This window comes from Salmo salar, chromosome 09 (assembly GCF_965601325.2).
Source record: "Salmo salar chromosome 09, fSalSal1, whole genome shotgun sequence".
NCBI lineage: Eukaryota > Metazoa > Chordata > Actinopteri > Salmoniformes > Salmonidae > Salmo > Salmo salar.
The window spans coordinates 135,303,228-135,320,427 of NC_138299.1; the positions used below are offsets into that span (position 1 = coordinate 135,303,228).

Here is a 17,200-nt window from a genome sequence, read left to right on the forward strand (position 1 = left end):
AGAAATACAAAAACTAGAACATAACAACATAGAAATAGAAAACATAGAATAGAACAAAGAACTACAAATCTCGAATGCACAACCAAATCACACCCTGACCTAACCAAAATAGAGAAACAAAATGTCCCTCTCAGGTCAGGGCGTGACAACATGTGAATTTTGATTCTGCAATCTAAAGTGTGTCTTGACATTGATTTAAACTGGATTATGACTTTTCATTCAGGTTGCATTACTTGTAAAAAAAATATTAGAAACGTTGCAATAACCAAATCAGGGTCTAGCACTAATTATAATGAGTAGAGCTCTGTAAGACCTCCATGTCAGTATGTACTCTGTGGCACATTGGCACACTCCCTGGAACCTGATATGGGTGGCGAGGTCAGCAGACAGATTCACAGCCCAGGCTCCTCTGCCTCTATAACTGTGTGGACTGTTACTACAAATGGACGCTTTGGCTGTTCCAACAGACAGGGGGAAAGGCTGGTACCTTTCCCTAATGGCACCAAACACCAAAGGACCAACTTTTGCCTGGTTGGACCCATCAAGACTCTACTGTAATTCCCAGGTACTAGTGATATACCTTTAGTTTCCTGGTCCATTTGTCCAAAGAAGATGAGAGTGAGTGTTGAGTGGCTTTTAGCAGTTGCATTTCACATTTCTGGGTCATCAAATTCTTGGGATGTATTCCCCAGGAGAGTACTTTTGCCTTTCAAGAGGGATTAAAAGATGATGTGGTAACTGAACAATACATTGGGTATCCTAAGTATTCACCCTCCTTGGATTTCTTCACATTTCATTGTGTTACAAAGTGGGATTAAGATGGATTTGTCCTTTTTTTGTAAACGATCTAGCCAAAACATTCTGTCATATCAAAGTGGAAGAAATATTTGAACATTATATAAAGATTAATGAAAAATATAACACTAATACTGTATACCTTGATTAGATAAGTATTAACCCCCGTGAGTCAATACATGTTAGAAACACCGTTGGTAGTGATTACAGATGCAAGTCTTCTTCGCACACCTGGATTGTGCAACTCATTATTATTTTCAAAATTCTAGCTCTGTCAAGGTGTTGCGGATCATGGCTAGACAGCAATATTCACATCTTGCCATAGATTTTCAATTAGATTTAAATCAAAACTGTAACTTGGCCGCTCAGGAACACTGTCTTCTTGGTAAGCAACTCCAGTGTATATTTGGCCTTGTGTTGTAAGTTATTGTCCTGCTGAAAGGTAAATTCCTCTCCCAGTGTCTGGTATAAAGCAGACTGAAGCAGGTTTTCCTCTAGGATTTTGCCTGTGCTTAGCTCCATCCTGTTTCTTTTTACCCTGAACAACTCACCAGTCCTTGCTGATTTCAAGCACACCCATACCATGATGCAGCCACCACCATGCTTGAACATAAGGAGGCAGTTACTCAGTGATGTGTTGTGTTTGCCACAAACATAAGGCTTTGCATTTAGGCCAAAAAGTGTATTCCTTTGCCGTGTTTTTTGCAGTATTACTTTAGTGCCTTGTTGCATATGCACAGGATGTATGTTTTTGAATATTTTTATTCTGTAGATTTGTATTCTTATTTGAACTGTCATTTAGGTCATTATTGTGGAGTCACTACAATGTTGTTGTTGATCTATCCTCAGTTTTCTCCCATCACAGCCATTGAACTCTATAACTGTTTTAAAATGACCAATGACCTCATAGTGACATCCCTGAGCATTTTTCCTTCCTGTCCTGCAGCTTAGTTCAGAATGACGACTGTATTTTTTATGTCTGGGTGGTTTAATACATAATCTACAGCATAATTATTAACTTGACCACGCTTAAAGATATATTCAATGTCTGATTTGTTATTGTTAACCATCTACCAAGCACTGCCCTTCTTTCTTATAAACTGACCGGTGAGTGTATTTTAATTATTTTATTTTATTATAAATTAATTAATTAGTAAAAATTTGTAGAATTTTCTTTTCACTTTGACATTATGGAGTATGTTGTGTAGATCAATGAGAAAAATTACGATGAAATCTATTTCAATCCCACTTTGTAACGGAAACAAAATACGAAGAAATCCACGGGGGGTGAATACTTATGATACCCACTGTACAACCTATAACTATAACAAATTTCCCCTGCAGTGTGTAAAATGTGTATTTTGCCAAGTGCATATACATAAATATACTGTAAGGAAACCCATAGCAGTCCGGGTGGTCAATCTGGTTCATTCTGGTTTATTTTGTCTCTAATCCAGGCTCTGTCAGATTGTGTGAAGGACCTTCTCTATCCATTCCAGAAAGAGGCCATTGACCTGGTAGTGGGTATAGATGCAATGGGATTCATCCTCGGTAAACAACCAGTCAATAATGTTTTAGGAAAACATACAATCTCAACCAATCTGCTCATGTGTTGTTGCTGAAGTGTGGCTCCATGCTACTTACTTGATACTAATTTTATTTCATATCCAGCAAGCTCCACTGAAAGGGCAGGAAACCTAACCCCCTTGGCAATGATACTTAATTTAGGGGTAGTACACATAGGTCCTGCTTGGGGATTTGCGTCACCAAGGACACACTTTAAGAGTACGATATCACACCATGCAATTCAAAATAAAAGCCTTGCTAAATCAATCACAGTATGTGTGAAGTGGATCTGTATGGATTGATCTATATGGAATGCTGCTGTCACTTCAATCACTTCAATTTCTTCTGAGAGAAAATATTGATTGGTGAAATGAACTCTCACAATCTCATCAATACAATAACAGTCTATCTGTGCTGTTTCTAAGATGTAATTTTTATCTTGGTGGTTTTCAGGATCGGCTGTGGCCACCACCCTTGGAAAGGGCTTTCTGGCTATCCGCAAAGCAGGACACCTGTGCATACAAACCCAGAGCCAAGAGTACAGTGACTACTCAGGCAGAGAGAAGATGGTGGAGGTTCGCCTGGATGTGTTAAGGCCAGGTGAGTCACCATCACAGTCTGACAGGATATCTGTCCTTGGTGAATAAGTCACCATTTTGAGTCTATGGCCAATGAACGGACACCACTCGTCTAAGGTTTCAAGAGTCCTGCCTTGTTTGTAAAATCTTGAGGTGAAGGATAAAGAGACAGACTCATTAACATGAATGTAGCAATGGACAACATACAGTGTGATAGACAAGCTCAATGAACCCACAAGCAGAGGCAGTATAGCCTGTTTTGCCTCTGACTCTGTATTTGTTTCAATGAATGCAACCATGGCCTCATTCCCTCTTATTTCCTGTGACATAATGCCCTCTAGTGTTGGTGCAGGAACCAAGGGCCCTACTCTGTATAGCAAATATTTAAGGAAACATTTGCCCTTCAAGGTGATTCTCTGAATGTGTTTTGTCCTGTATCTCAGTAGGACTGCCAGTGTGCATACTGTGAGTTAGGAGTTTGAATAGAAATGCGGTGTAGATCCCAAATGGCACCCTATTCCCTTATTTTGACCAGTGCCCATAGAGCTAGTAATGCACTATGTAGGGAATAGGGTGCCATTTGGGATACAGACACAATCACTAGTTGGTCTGTCTCTGTGCTTCAGGGCTCCAGGTGCTGATAGTGGACCAGTGGATAGAGACCGGAGGAACCATGAAGGCTGCTATCAAACTGGTGGAGAGGCAGGGAGCGACTGTTGTAGGTCAGTGTGTAATCACAGCGCCAGATAATGTGTCTCATTGCTAGACTTAATTTAACTTGTTGTATCACTGAGAAGTGAAAAAATATGTATACTTTAATCACAACTGTATACTTTAAAGTTTTCTTCTTCCTTTATTTATTATCAAGTAAAAGTAATGCATATTTGCAGGTGTTGCTGCTGTGGCCATTGAGAACAGCGAGGGAGGGAAGTGGATCAAGGAGAAATACAAACACTCTCACTGCATCCCGGAGGAACTACAGAGTCAAATTGACAAACAATATCTTGACTCCTTCAAGAGCTTCGCCAGTTAAGTGCTCAAACTCAAGGTCACGCAATTCAGAGTAGGGTAGGCTATCTCCAACTGTGCTGACCAGGATTCTATGTTACTCTTGCATGGTGCTTTGTCCAAGAAGTCATGAAGATCATATATTGCCTTGGAGTGGCAATGCATTCAATGCTTTTTTGCTTCTATACAAGCATATTGTATATACAGTGCCTAGTGAAAGTCTACACACCTGTTGCACAGTCTTCACATTTTGTTGCATTAAAATGGGATGACATTTAATTTTTTTGCTACAGATCTACACAACCTCCTCCACAAATTCAAAGTGAAAGAAAGTTAGAAAAATGTTCTTCATACCCCAGAGTTAATACTTGGTGGAAGCCCAAGACCTACTAGGTACACCACCGTGGCTTGCTATATAAAGCAGAAATGGCCGGCCTCTTGGGCTTTTCACACACGACAGTGCAGTGTCTCGGGTTCACCGAGAATGGTGCGACAAAGAAAAAAAAAATCTAGTCAACAGCGACAGTCCTGTGGGCGAAAACAGCTTGTCGATGAGAGTGGTTGAAAAATAAACTACAGGTTTGTGGTGGCAGCACCATGTTGGGTATGCTTGTCACTGGCAGGGCTGGGGAGTTTGTTAGGATTTTCTTTTAAATGTAATGTAAGCATAGCCCATTACATTACCTCAGTCTTCTGAAAACCTAACCCCGGGATATATAAAAAAAAATTGTGCGCAACAATTACCCAAATTGTAATGCCAAATATGCACAGAATGGCTTACCAGGAGGTGTTGACTGTTTCTAAATAGTCCAGTCTCAGTCCTGACTTAAAGAAAAACAAGACAATGTTTGAATATTGCTGTCCATCAATGATTCCCAACCAAATTTACTGAGCTTGAGCAATTTTGACAAAAACAATGGATATACAGTATGTTACCCTAGAGTTGTGTAAGGCTGGTAGAATCTTATGAAAAATTATTTACATCTGTAATAGCTGCCAAAGGTGCTTCCATTAAGTAAACTCACCAACAACAAAAAAACGTCCCTTTTCAGGACCATGTCTTTCGTAAAAATCCAAATAACTTCACAGATCTTCATTGTAAACAGTTTAAACACTGTTTCCCATGCTTGTTCAATGAACCATAAACAATTAATGAACATGCACCTGTGGAACAGTCGCTAAGACTGAGGCCTGTTGTAAGGCAGGTCCTCACCAGACATCACCGGCAACAATGTCACCTATAGGCACAAACCCACCATCGCTGGACCTGACAGGACTGGCAAAAAGTGCTCTTCACTGATGAGTCGCAGTTTTGTCTCACCAGGGGTGATGGTCGGATTCGCGTTTATCGTCGAAGGAATGAGCGTTACACCGAGGCCTGTACTCTGGAGCGGGACCGATTTGGAGGTGGAGGGTCCGTCATGGTCTGGGGCGGTGTGTCACAGCATCATCGGAGTGAGCTTGTTGTCATTGCAGGCAATCTTAACGCTGTGCGTTACAGGGAAGACATCCTCCTCCCTCATTTGGTACCCTTCCTGCAGGCTCATCCTGACATGACCCTCCAGCATGACAATGCCATCAGCCATACTGCTCATTCTGCGTGTCATTTCCTGCAAGACTGGAATGTCAGTGTTCTGCCATAGCCAGCAAAGAGCCCAGATCTCAATCCCATTGAGCACGTCTGGGACCTGTTGGATCGGAGGGTGAGGGCTAGGGCCATTCCCTCAAGAAATGTCCAGGAACTTGCAGGTGCCTTGGTAGAAGAGTGGGTAACATCTCACAGCAAGAACTGGCAAATCTGGTGCAGTCCATTAGGAGGAGATGCACTGCAGTACTTAATGCAGCTGGTGGCCACACCAGATACTGACTGTTACTTTTGATTTTGACCCCCCCCCCCCCCCTTTGTTCAGGGACACATTATTCCATTTATGTTAGTCACATGTCTGTGGAACTTGTTGAGTTTATGTCTCAGTTGTTGAATCTTATGTTCAAACAAATATTTACACAAGTTAAGTTTGCTGAAAAAAACACAGTTGAGTGAGAGGACATGTCTTTTTTTGCGGAGTTTATTAACATACAGTATGCAATCAATGCAGATTTGCCACCAATGCTCCTTATAGGACACATCACTGCACTCTATACTCCTCTGTAAACTGGTCATCTCTGTAAACCCGTCGCAAGACCCACTGGTTAATGCTTATTTATAAAACCCTCTTAGGCCTCACTCCCCCTATCTGTGATATCTACTGCAGCCCACATCCTCCACATACAACACCCATTCTGCCAATCACACTCTGTTAAAGGTGTAATGAGATGGGAGACAGAGTGCTGGTTTCAAGCGCAGGGCGCTTGTGTGTAAATGCCACATGTGTGTAAATGTGTGTAAATGACATACAGGGTGTGTGAACAGGTGATCAGAATTCAGGTGATTGGGATCCGGAGAGTGAGCTGCATTCAGGGGATCTATGTGTTTGAGAGTGTGAGATGGAAGCAGACGTTACAAAAGGTCCCCAAAGCACACACATCCCTGCTTCGCTCGTCTTTTCAGTTCGCTGCAGCTAGCGACTGGAACGAGCTGCAACAAACACTCAAACTGGACAGTTTTATCTCCACTCTCTGCTCAATCATGGACACTCTTACTGACAGTTGTGACTGCTTTACGTGATGAATTGTTGTCTCTACCTTCTTGCCCTTTGTGCTGTTGTCTGTGCCCAATAATGTTTGCACCATGTTTTGTGCTGCTGCCATGTTGTGTTGCTACCATGTTGTTGTCATGTTGTGTTTCTACCATGCTGTGTTGTCATGTGTTGCTACCTAGCTATGTTGTTGTCTTAGGTCTCTCTATATGTAGTGTTGTGTTGTCTCTCTTGTTGTGATCTGTGTTTTGTCATATATATATACCTATTTAAAAATATATATATTTAATCCCAGCCCCCGTAATAAGAACTTGTTCTTAACTGACTTTCCTAGTTAAATAAAGGTTAAATACAACAACAACAAAAAATCCTAATTTTGTATTTCTTAGTCATTTAGAAACAACAACAAAAATAACTTTGAAAATGTGGAGTAGGTTGTGTAGATTGACAGGAAAAAATATTTAATTGAATAAATGTTTTGTATTAATTTTAAGGAAGCAAAATGTGAAGATTGTGCAACGGGTGTGTAGACTTTCACTAGCGACTATATGTATTATTGTTTCATATTAGGAGGCCCTGGCTAATATGACAAACAGTTATAAAACATAATTGAATAACAGATTAGTGACTCATCCTATATAGAACTTTTAATAATAACTTTGAATTAGTCTAATTACCGGTAAACAGCAGTTTGATTTGATATAGAGCAGTGATTTTAAAGCTTATCTATATTTTGAGCTAAGTGCAGTAGTTTTTGATATATAGTATATCTTTATAGAGTCAAAACTTACATCTGCAATTAAACATATTAGATTTTTTTTTTAAATAATCTTTATTGTCTAAAAGGATAACTAGACATATGTATGCACATTTCACTCTAATGATATTCAACTAGAGGGATAATATAAGATCAGTCATTCAAATATCGCATATAATTCAAAATGAATAATTCGCAGTTATATTATTGTCTCTATCTAACCTAGACGAGGTACATCTGACTAATACACATCTCTCATACTGTATGAACACCTCTGTGCTGTTAAAAATAGGACTATCCAAACAAAGCAATGATACTACTTAGCTAGCATAATATAACCTCCCAGGATGGAGTCATGAGTTTCCATCTACAGTGAGGGGAAAAAGTATTTGATCCCCTGCTGATTTTGTACGTTTGCCCACTGACAAAGAAAGGATCCGTCTATAATTTGAATGGTAGGTTTATTTGAACAGTGAGAGACATAATAACAACAAAAAAATCCAGAAAAACGCATGTCAAAAATGTTATAAATTGATTTGCATTTTAATGAGGGAAATCAGAAAGATTTCTGGCTCCCAGGTGTCTTTTATACAGGTTACGAGCTGAGATTAGGAGCACACTCTTAAAGGGAGTGCTCCTAATCTCAGTTTGTTACCTGTATAAAAGACACCTGTCCACAGAAGCAATCAATCAATCAGAATCCAAACTCTCCACCATGGCCAAGACCAAAGAGCTCTCCAAGGATGTCAGGGACAAGATTGTAGACCTACACAAGGCTGGAATGGGCTACAAGACCATCGCCAAGCAGCTTGGTGAGAAGGTGACAACAGTTGGTGCGATTATTCGCAAATGGAAGAAACACAAAAGAACTGTCAATCTCCCTCGGCCTGGGGCTCCATGCAAGATCTCACCTCGTGGAGTTGCAATGATCATGAGAACGGTGAGGAATCAGCCCAGAACTACACGGGAGGATCTTGTCAATGATCTCAAGGCAGCTGGGACCATAGTCACCAAGAAAACAATTAGTAACACACTACGCCGTGAAGGACTGAAATCATGCAGCGCCCGCAAGGTCCCCCTGCTCAAGAAAGCACATATACATGCCCGTCTGAAGTTTGCCAATGAACATCTGAATGATTCAGAGGACAACTGGGTGAAAGAGTTGTGGTCGGATGAGACCAAAATGGAGCTCTTTGGCATCAACTCAACTCGCCGTGTTTGGAGGAGGAGGAATGCTGCCTATGACCCCAAGAACACCATCCCCACCGTCAAACATGGAGGTGGAAACATTATGCTTTGGGTGTTTTTCTGCTAAGGGGACAGGACAACTTCACCGCATCAAAGGGACGTTGGACGGGGCCATGTACCGTCAAATCCTGGGTGAGAACCTCCTTCCCTCAGCCAGGGCATTGAAAATGGGTCGTGGATGGGTATTCCAGCATGACAATGACCCAAAACACACGGCCAAGGCAACAAAGGAGTGGCTCAAGAAGAAGCATATTAAGGTCCTGGAGTGGCCTAGCCAGTCTCCAGACCTTAATCCCATAGAAAATCTGTGGAGGGAGCTGAAGGTTCGAGTTGCCAAACGTCAGCCTCGAAACCTTAATGACTTGGAGAAGATCTGCAAAGATGAGTGGGACAAAATCCCTCCTGAGATGTGTGCAAACCTGGTGGCCAACTATAAGAAACGTCTGACCTCTGTGATTGCCAACAAGGGTTTTGCCACCAAGTACTAAGTTATGTTTTGCAAAGTGGTCAAATACTTATTTCCCTCATTAAAATGCTAATCATTTTATAACATTTTTGACATGTGTTTTTCTGGATTTTTTTGTTGTTATTCTGTCTCTCACTGTTCAAATAAACCTACCATTAAAATTATAGACTGATCATTTCTTTGTCAGTGGGCAAACGTACAAAATCAGCAGGGGATCAAATACATTTTTCCCTCACTGTATGCTATTGTTACAAATTGTGCAAAAAACATATAGCATGCAAACACTAGACAAAACAACACTGTAAAAAATCTAATAGGCCTAATGGTGGTGTCTTAAAAATATCCATATTAGGTATTTGAAGACATCCATGATTGTCCATACTCCATAGCCATTTAAGCAGTAACGCGATAATCTGTCAACACTCAAAAACTGGAATTGTACAGTATGGAGTGCAATGACATAGAATAAATTTCATTCCGAAACTATAGATAGGCAAAAATAAACCAAGCACCACAGGAATCCACATCTAACCAAGGAGCTGTTCTTTCCGGGCCAGCAGAAATGAAAATCAAATGCCTGTGAATCCAAAAGTCGCTGTCCTGTCTGCTAGCTCCCACTGCAAATTCCATGTGTCTGGGAGTGGTCCGTGGTTCTCAGTTTCTCTTCTGAGGAAATTATGCTTTTTGCTTTGGTACCTTTTTACTGTAGTAGTCACGTGTTTGTCTTCATTGACAACAGTTTGACTGTTTCTTCTTTGATGTTGCATACACGTTGTTTGAATTACTGTTAATTTCTGAAACAAACAAATAAACTTGCATGAAAAAAGACTCTTATGTGTTTCTTATGTTACTCATGCAACGGCCTGTCTGTAACCTAGTCAGGGTTAACATGGCGAGAGAAGTGATGTTATTAATGTTACATACAGTGGCGTGCGAAAGTATTCACCCCCCTTGGCATTTTTCCTATTTTGTTGCCATACAACCTGGAATTAACATTTTTGGGGGGGTTTGTATAATTTGATTTACACAACATGCCTACCACTTTGAAGATGCAAAATATTTTTTATTGTGAAACAAACAAGAAATAAGACAAAAAAACAGAAAACTTAAGCGTGCATAACTATTCACCTCACCAAAGTCAATACTTTGTAGAGTCACCTTTTGCAGCAATTACAGCTGCAAGTCTCTTGGGTATGTCTCTACAAGCTTGGCACCTCTACCCACTGGGATTTTTGCCCATTCTTCAAGGCAAAACTGTTCCAACTCCTTCAAGTTGGATGGGTTTCGCTGGTATACAGCAATCTTTAAGTCATACCACAGATTCTCAATTGGATTGAGGTCTGGGCTTTGACTAGGCCATTCCAATACATTTAAATGTTTCCCCTTAAATCACTCGAGTGTTGCTTTAGCAGTATGCTTAGGGTCATTGTCCTGCTTGAAGGTGAACCTCCGTCCCAGTCTCAAATCTCTGGATGACTGAAACAGGTTTCCCTCAAGAATTTCCCTGTATTTAGCGCCCTCCATCATTCCTTTAATTCTGACCAGTTTCCCAGAATTTTGACTATTTTGTGTATGTCCATTACATGAAATCCAAATAAAAATCCATTTAAATTACAGGTTGTAATGCAACAAAATAGGAAAAACACCAAGGGGGATGAATACTTTTGCAAGGCACTGTAACGCTTGTTTCCATATTTTAACAGTGCACAGCTGTATACTCACTGATAACGTCCCCAATGTGCCTTGATCCACTCTTCTCTAGCTCTGCCAGAACGTTGGCCTCAAATGCCAATGATGCAATACGGAAGAAAAACTCCCTCACATTTTCCCCTACAACAAAAACAGGAGGAGAAAAACATGAAGTCACATTTGTTCCTCAGATGTTTAAACAATTAGTTTATGATAATTGATAATACCGCCTTATAAACAAGTAGGCTGCATCCTGTCATATTGCTACCAATCTCAACATTGATCTGATGTATTAGCCCACCCACCAGTCAATGATGACAAGGCCCAATATTCTGCTTTGATTTCCTCAGCCAGTTCGATGGCATCCTGTTCAATCTGAGAGTACTGAGCAGGAGACTGAGGAAATAGCATAGAGAAGAGGAAAATACAAACCCAATAGAAAACAAACATACAGTATAATAATAATATACAGTACTCCATGCATTTATACAGAAGCTTTTTCAATATCTTAGTATCCAGTATATATGGATTCCTGTGGTACGGTGTTTAATAACACATGGATACTTGATGCCGTTGGCCTTTATCCAAATAATCCATATTTGACCTTCCCTAAAGCATCACCATACCACTGGAACAGAGGTGAATACTGGAACAGTGGTTAAGAAGTGGCTAAGTTGTATCCTCATCAAGAAGTATGATCTTGAAATGGAGAGACTAAAACGGATCAATTGTGCCTCTGAAGAATGTATATCAAAAGAGTAAACACATACACTTAGGTCTTTCTTTGTGCCCACCAGGAAAAGCTGGACATTGGTAGGATCATTCTCCTTCAAGGCATCTTCAAGCCACTGCCTGTGGATAAACATAGCGACATTCAGATATGTTAAATAGAGTTTACAGAGCACACATGCAGCTGAAATGCACATCCATAGTCATGTCAGGTGATTCTAATGTATTTTACCTTGCATGGCCCAAAGATGCCACATCATTTACATCGAACACAATAACAATAGCTGGAAAACAAAATTAACTTCATTAGTAAACTCAAACCTCATCACATCTGTCCCAAAGAACATGGCAACATGTTATAGGTCATAATGAATGATATGGAAACATAAAAACTGGTCAAAAGAGAAACTCCCCTTACTCTGAGCTCCCCTGTAGTATGTGGAAGCAATACACTTGAACCTCTCCTGCCCCGCAGTGTCCCACCTATAGAGGAGAAAGATATTGGTGAGTGAAGGGACACAGGTTAGCTCTGGGGATTAATACTGTAGAACACACCAGTAGAAAGAGACTCACAACTGTAAGCTGAAAGGCACCCCCAACACTTCAAACCGCTCCATCTCAAAGTCAACGCCAATGGTCGCCTTGTAGTTCTTGTCAAATGCATCCTTGCAAAACCTAATGATAAAAGTGTGAAATATTAGGAAAATTGGCTGACAATCTGTACTTACAAACAACCTAGAAAAAATACAACCTACGGTATTCAAGTTTGCTGTATGCCGTGCATTCCATCCGGTTATTGATTCACCAAAACTGCCCAGTTGACTCATACTGCAATCAACTACTACGCATCAGCAGTATCCAAGCTTTGCTTACCTATTAATCAGACATGTTTTTCCCACAGCCAGGTCACCAACCACTATGACCTTAGCAATTTTAAACCTACTGGAGGAGAAGGAGACACAGACAGAGAGACAATCAAAGATCCCAATGAGACACATACCAACCTCATCCCCATAATGCCATAAGGGAACTACCTGTATATCTTGAACATGAAAAGGTTTTGTGGCCTACCCACCCTACTGTGCCAGTGCGTTGCTCCTGGCAGGCAGTCTTCACTTTGGAGTTGAACTCATCTTTAGTATGCACAGCAGCCTTCTTACTGTAAAACTAGATTAGAACATAATGAACACAGCTTTATGAGATTGGTGGCTTGGTAACACTTTACTTGACACCCAGTGTCATAGCACATTATGACACGGCCATAACCATGTCATAATGTGTCATAACAGCTGACATAACTTGTCATAACCTGTCATAATATAGTCATAACACTGTCATGACCCATATATTTACACCTGTTGTGACATATGTTGCATTATTTTATGGCTGGTTATGACACCTACATAAGAGTGTCAAAACTCACATTTATTCAATTTAGTTTTTGCCATGCCAAGACATTTCCTTTCGTTTTAAAGTTTGTTTCTTAAATCCTTTGTTTCGTTGATGTTGTAATGAATTCTTCAGTCATGTTTTTTTCATCATATTTTAAATAACTTGTAGAAAATGCACTTTATGACACTGTCAAGAAGCATTATGACCATCATTATCATATAAGAAAGATAGGCCTATTACGTACTGTACATGCCCTTATGTCAGTTATTAGTCTAAAAGTGGGTGTTGGGTCTTGCTCCTGAAATCTGCTCCTGCATTCATCCCACTCATCAGCAACAGAGCATTGGGGTAGGTGCATGTCTGACATCAACGTGTGCACAATTACAATGTTAATTTAATATGGTCAATTGCAAAAAAACATATATAACATAAACATACTGTTGACACATAGGCTATGGTGTAATGGAATGTTTGCCTTGTGTGGTAGGTTTTGACACTCTTATGTAGGTGTCATAACCAGCCCTAAAATAACACAATATGTCACAACAGGTCTAAATATGTGTCATGATAGTGTTATGACCATATTATTACAGGTTATGACAAGTTATGTCAGCTGTTATGACATGTTATGACATACGTGTTATGACGCTGAGTGTCGGCTTTACAATCTCAGACAAGGTTAACACATTCAAATTATTGTTTGACTGCTAGCATGTAAGATGCTTACCTGAGGAAGCTGGGCAATGATGCGGTCCCTTCGAACAGGAGGCAGAACACTCATGGATGGCACTCGGACAGACATTAGGCCAAGATAACAGTGATCAAAGAGACCTACAGGGTAAAAAACAAATAAGGGGAGAGAGAAATTTAGATTTTATTAACATGACAATTACGAGAAAGAGTAGCCTATGCCACGTGGTATGACAAGCCACTACATGATTAGCCTATGAGTCAGTAGCCAGTAACTCCTACATTCTGGAGATGATCCACTAATCTCTATTTTAATCCTATTGTTCTGTGCACAAAGACACATATTTACTGGAAGCTGTTTACAACAATATAGCTAATTCATATTGAACCAAGAATAGATTGTAAAAAATAGTCTTGCTGCTTTTTTATAATTGTAATCATGCTCTTCAAGAACCAAAACACGGGGACACATTGAAACATGACCTCCCAAGATGGTTAAACAAAACCGAAGTTTTGTCTACAAAGGCAAAATAAAAAAGCTGCTAACTGGAACAGAGTCTAAACTGGGATGTCACTGGAGCTACATACCTTGTAACGGGACGGGATGAGGTTCTTTCGTCACGGAGCAGTAACCGTCTTTCAGTCAATAAAAACAATGCTTTGACTTTTAGTTTGGTTTCTAGATTTGAGGATTTCACATAAATTAACCCAAATCTTTCCAAAAACACTCACCGTATTTGTTTACACCAAATAGACTCGATCTACGGAAGTGAGTGGGGAAAAAGTAGTCTGCGAATGATTTTGTTTTTTAGGCGGACCACTGACTCTGACTCACCTCCAGGTTCTCGTTGGAATTTGGGAAGTATGTTCAGCGCGGGTCGAGTCCCCCTGGCGGCAGATATCATTGGACACAGTGTAGCACAAACATGCATTATTATTTTCTTTTTTTTGCCAACATTGTTTATTATACAGAATCATGTAGGCTACAATCCAACATTATAGTCATTGGCACCATTATCCGATGATAGAACGCTAGGTTTTCTGACCTTTGATATTTACTGTAGACCTACGTTGCTTTGCCACTTTTTCTATATTCCATGCTCATCGACACTTCCTGTCTCGTGGATACAGGGAGGTGTAACGGGTGTCTTACCAGTAGTAGCCAATGGAAAATTACAATTAGGCAGGGTTTTAACTCCAAATCTTGCAAAATACAGTACATTTAGTTTTGGTATATTCGTCTTGCATTTGCACCAGCATTCATAAACTCTTTAGTTCAGCTTTTCTTAAAGTGGGTCGCGGACGAGTGAGAGTAAATGTATAATTATTTCATTAATTACTGGAATTGATTTAGCCAAGTGCATCTGCGCTCTCTGCTTAAGCAGCGGTCTTTGCGCGGTTTACCGGATATTTTTCTGCCGTTTTCTTGAAGATCACTCCGCGACACACACACGATGCAGCTCTATGGTTCAGCAGCAGATGATGCGCTGTCTGCCATCGACTTGTCATTCCCACTCGCCATCACTCGCCGCTGTCATCAAATGGACTCATGCTAGCTACAAGTTCTGACTTACTGAGCTCAGTTGTTATGAAACGCATATACAGCGATGAATTTCTCTCTCTTTCATACAAACGTATAACGAAGAGCGCCCACAATGTGTTTTGTGTGTGGAAGGGCCTAGTAATGAGTCTCTTAACGAACAAATTAATAAAACGACACGTCTTGACCAAACATCCACAGTATGATGGTAAACTCTGGGAGTTATTTCAAAACGGCATAATGCTTCAGGAAACAGTGCTTCGACAGTGGAAAAGTAAGTTAGCTAGTAAGCCATTGCTGTCATTTTATAACAGGTGATGGTAAGCAGAAATAAGGGGAGTACTAACTAACTCTCATAGTAGTAAATGTGAGTTTCTCTTTCAAACAATCCGCTGGCCTTGTACACAGCTAATAGCCAACATTCGCCAAAGCAAGCTAGCTACTGATAGCGTAACCGTAGTAACGGTACAGATGAAGATGAAAAATGTACATCTTACAGTATAAATTATTGTTGAAAACTACTCTAGGTTGGAACTGTTGCTGTTAAAATACAATAATAATTGTTATTCTTAACTGGAATTAACTGATTGAAGCAAGATGCTTTTGAGGCAAACACACAGTTCTGGGTTGCTCATCTACAGCAGGAAGCGGTCCCTGCCTGACTGAGAAAGCGGTATATGTTCTGGGCCAGTTAGGCACCACATACAGTTGAAGTCGGAAGTTTACATACACTTAGGTTGGAGTCATTAAAACTCGTTTTAGTTTAAGCTTGGTCGCAAATGGGTCTTCCAAATGGACAATGACCCCAAGCATACTTCCAAAGTTGTGGAAAAATGGCTTAAGGACAACAGAGTCAAGGTATTTGTAGTGGCCATCTCAAAGCCCTGACCTCAATCCCATAGAAAATGTGTGGGCGGAATTGAAAAAGCGTGTGCGAGCAAGGAGGCCTATAAACCTGACTCAGTTACACCAGCTCTGTCAGGAGGAATGGGCCAAACTTCACCCAACTTATTGTGGGAAGCTTGTGGAAGGCGAACTGAAACGTTTGACCCAAATTAAACAATTGAAAGGTAACCAAATACTAATTGAGTGTATGTAAACTTCTGGGAATGTGATGAAAAAAATTAAAGCTGAAATAAATAATTCTCTACTATTATTCTGACATTTCACATTCTTAAAATAAAGTGGTGATCCTAACTGACCTAAAACAGATAATTTTTACTAGGATTAAATGTCAGGAATTATGAAAAACTGAGTTTATATGTATTTGTCTAAGGTGTATGTAAACTTCCGACTTCAACTGTACATATGCGAGTCAGGGTTCTCAACTCTGACATATTTAAAAAATAAGTACAGAAACCGTTTCAAGGCTGAGCATAACCTCAGTGTTGCACTGTCAAAAACAGAGCCCAGAATAGACATGCTCTCATTAGGACTGTGTGTGTGTTTTCTGGTCTACATCTGTGTGACGTGATCAATCAGTTTATTCCAGTTCAGAATAAAAAATATGTATTGTATTTTAACAGCAACAGTTCCAACCTAGACTTTCTTTCAACAATAATTTATACAGTAACATGTACAGTAGGCCTGAACATATTTCATCTGTACTGTTACTTAGGGTTGCACTATCAAAAACTGAGTGTTCTGTTTTTCATCTGTGTGATGTGATCAATCCATTTATTCCAGTTCAGAATGAAAATTATTTATTTTATTTTAACAGCAACAGTTCCAACCTAGACAGATATGTAAGTGTTTTTAATGGAGGCAAATAAACATTAATAGCTATTTATATGGATATTTAATATCATTGTTGTTTGTTTTTGACTATATTGCATCTGTTTTAGGCATACGGGCAATGAAATGTACCGATATTAATGTATAGTTGCATATTTTCTTAAACTTGGGTCCAGGAAAACACAGCATTTCTCATTTGGGTTCCAGGCTGAAAAAGTTTAACAACTCCTGCTTTAGTTCATACAAAATAGCTCTAGAGGGCAGCATAGATCCATGAAATATTTTATCTTTATGAATGGGACTATAATTCAAAACAGTTAGGCAACGTATTCCTTCCTTAACAAATTGTCTTTATTTGTTTAACAGATCATG

The 17,200-nt window shown here is 39.9% G+C and overlaps 2 protein-coding genes across 11 annotated transcripts; one reads left to right on the forward strand and one right to left on the reverse strand.

The window, feature by feature from the left end:
• The first annotated feature begins 217 nt into the window (after positions 1 to 217).
• Positions 218 to 6,770, forward strand: zgc:174895 (purine phosphoribosyltransferase family protein). Its single transcript, XM_014214313.3, has 5 exons — positions 218 to 565; positions 2,253 to 2,346; positions 2,815 to 2,961; positions 3,566 to 3,661; positions 3,830 to 6,770. The coding sequence occupies exons 1-5, from the start codon at positions 443 to 445 to the stop codon at positions 3,970 to 3,972; spliced, it is 603 nt and encodes a 200-aa protein (XP_014069788.1). The 5' UTR covers positions 218 to 442; the 3' UTR covers positions 3,973 to 6,770.
• Positions 6,771 to 7,396: 626 nt separating this feature from the next.
• LOC106612797 (ras-related protein Rab-34) lies at positions 7,397 to 15,333 on the reverse strand. 10 transcript variants are annotated; one of them, XM_082956313.1, is made up of 14 exons: positions 14,959 to 15,332; positions 14,601 to 14,702; positions 14,390 to 14,442; positions 14,143 to 14,233; positions 13,592 to 13,695; positions 12,548 to 12,639; positions 12,346 to 12,414; positions 12,046 to 12,147; positions 11,891 to 11,955; positions 11,705 to 11,756; positions 11,514 to 11,595; positions 11,049 to 11,139; positions 10,777 to 10,884; positions 7,397 to 9,848 (listed from the first exon to the last, which is right to left on the reverse strand). In XM_082956313.1, the coding sequence occupies exons 5-14, from the start codon at positions 13,664 to 13,666 to the stop codon at positions 9,781 to 9,783; spliced, it is 804 nt and encodes a 267-aa protein (XP_082812439.1). In that variant the 5' UTR covers positions 13,667 to 13,695; positions 14,143 to 14,233; positions 14,390 to 14,442; positions 14,601 to 14,702; positions 14,959 to 15,332; the 3' UTR covers positions 7,397 to 9,780. The 10 variants fall into 10 exon arrangements, with proteins under 10 accessions (XP_082812439.1, XP_082812440.1, XP_082812438.1 ...); XM_082956314.1 differs by lacking the exon at positions 14,601 to 14,702; XM_082956312.1 differs by having other exon boundaries at positions 14,601 to 15,332.
• Positions 15,334 to 17,200: the final 1,867 nt, after the last annotated feature.

Bases quoted from the DNA above. Each gene is read 5' to 3' on its own strand.
- zgc:174895 (XM_014214313.3), top strand. From the start codon at position 443: ATGGACGCTTTGGCTGTTCCAACAGACAGGGGGAAAGGCTGGTACCTT. The intron at 2,347-2,814 runs GTAAACAACCAG...GGTGGTTTTCAG, and splicing joins TGCAATGGGATTCATCCTCG to GATCGGCTGTGGCCACCACC. The intron at 3,662-3,829 runs GTCAGTGTGTAA...GCATATTTGCAG, and splicing joins GCAGGGAGCGACTGTTGTAG to GTGTTGCTGCTGTGGCCATT.
- LOC106612797 (XM_014214308.3), bottom strand. From the start codon at position 14,486: ATGCATGTTTGTGCTACACTGTGTCCAATGATATCTGCCGCCAGGGGG. The intron at 12,640-13,591 runs GTAAGCATCTTA...GTTCTAATCTAG, and splicing joins TCATTGCCCAGCTTCCTCAG to TTTTACAGTAAGAAGGCTGC. The intron at 11,757-11,890 runs GTAAGGGGAGTT...TTTGTTTTCCAG, and splicing joins ATACTACAGGGGAGCTCAGA to CTATTGTTATTGTGTTCGAT.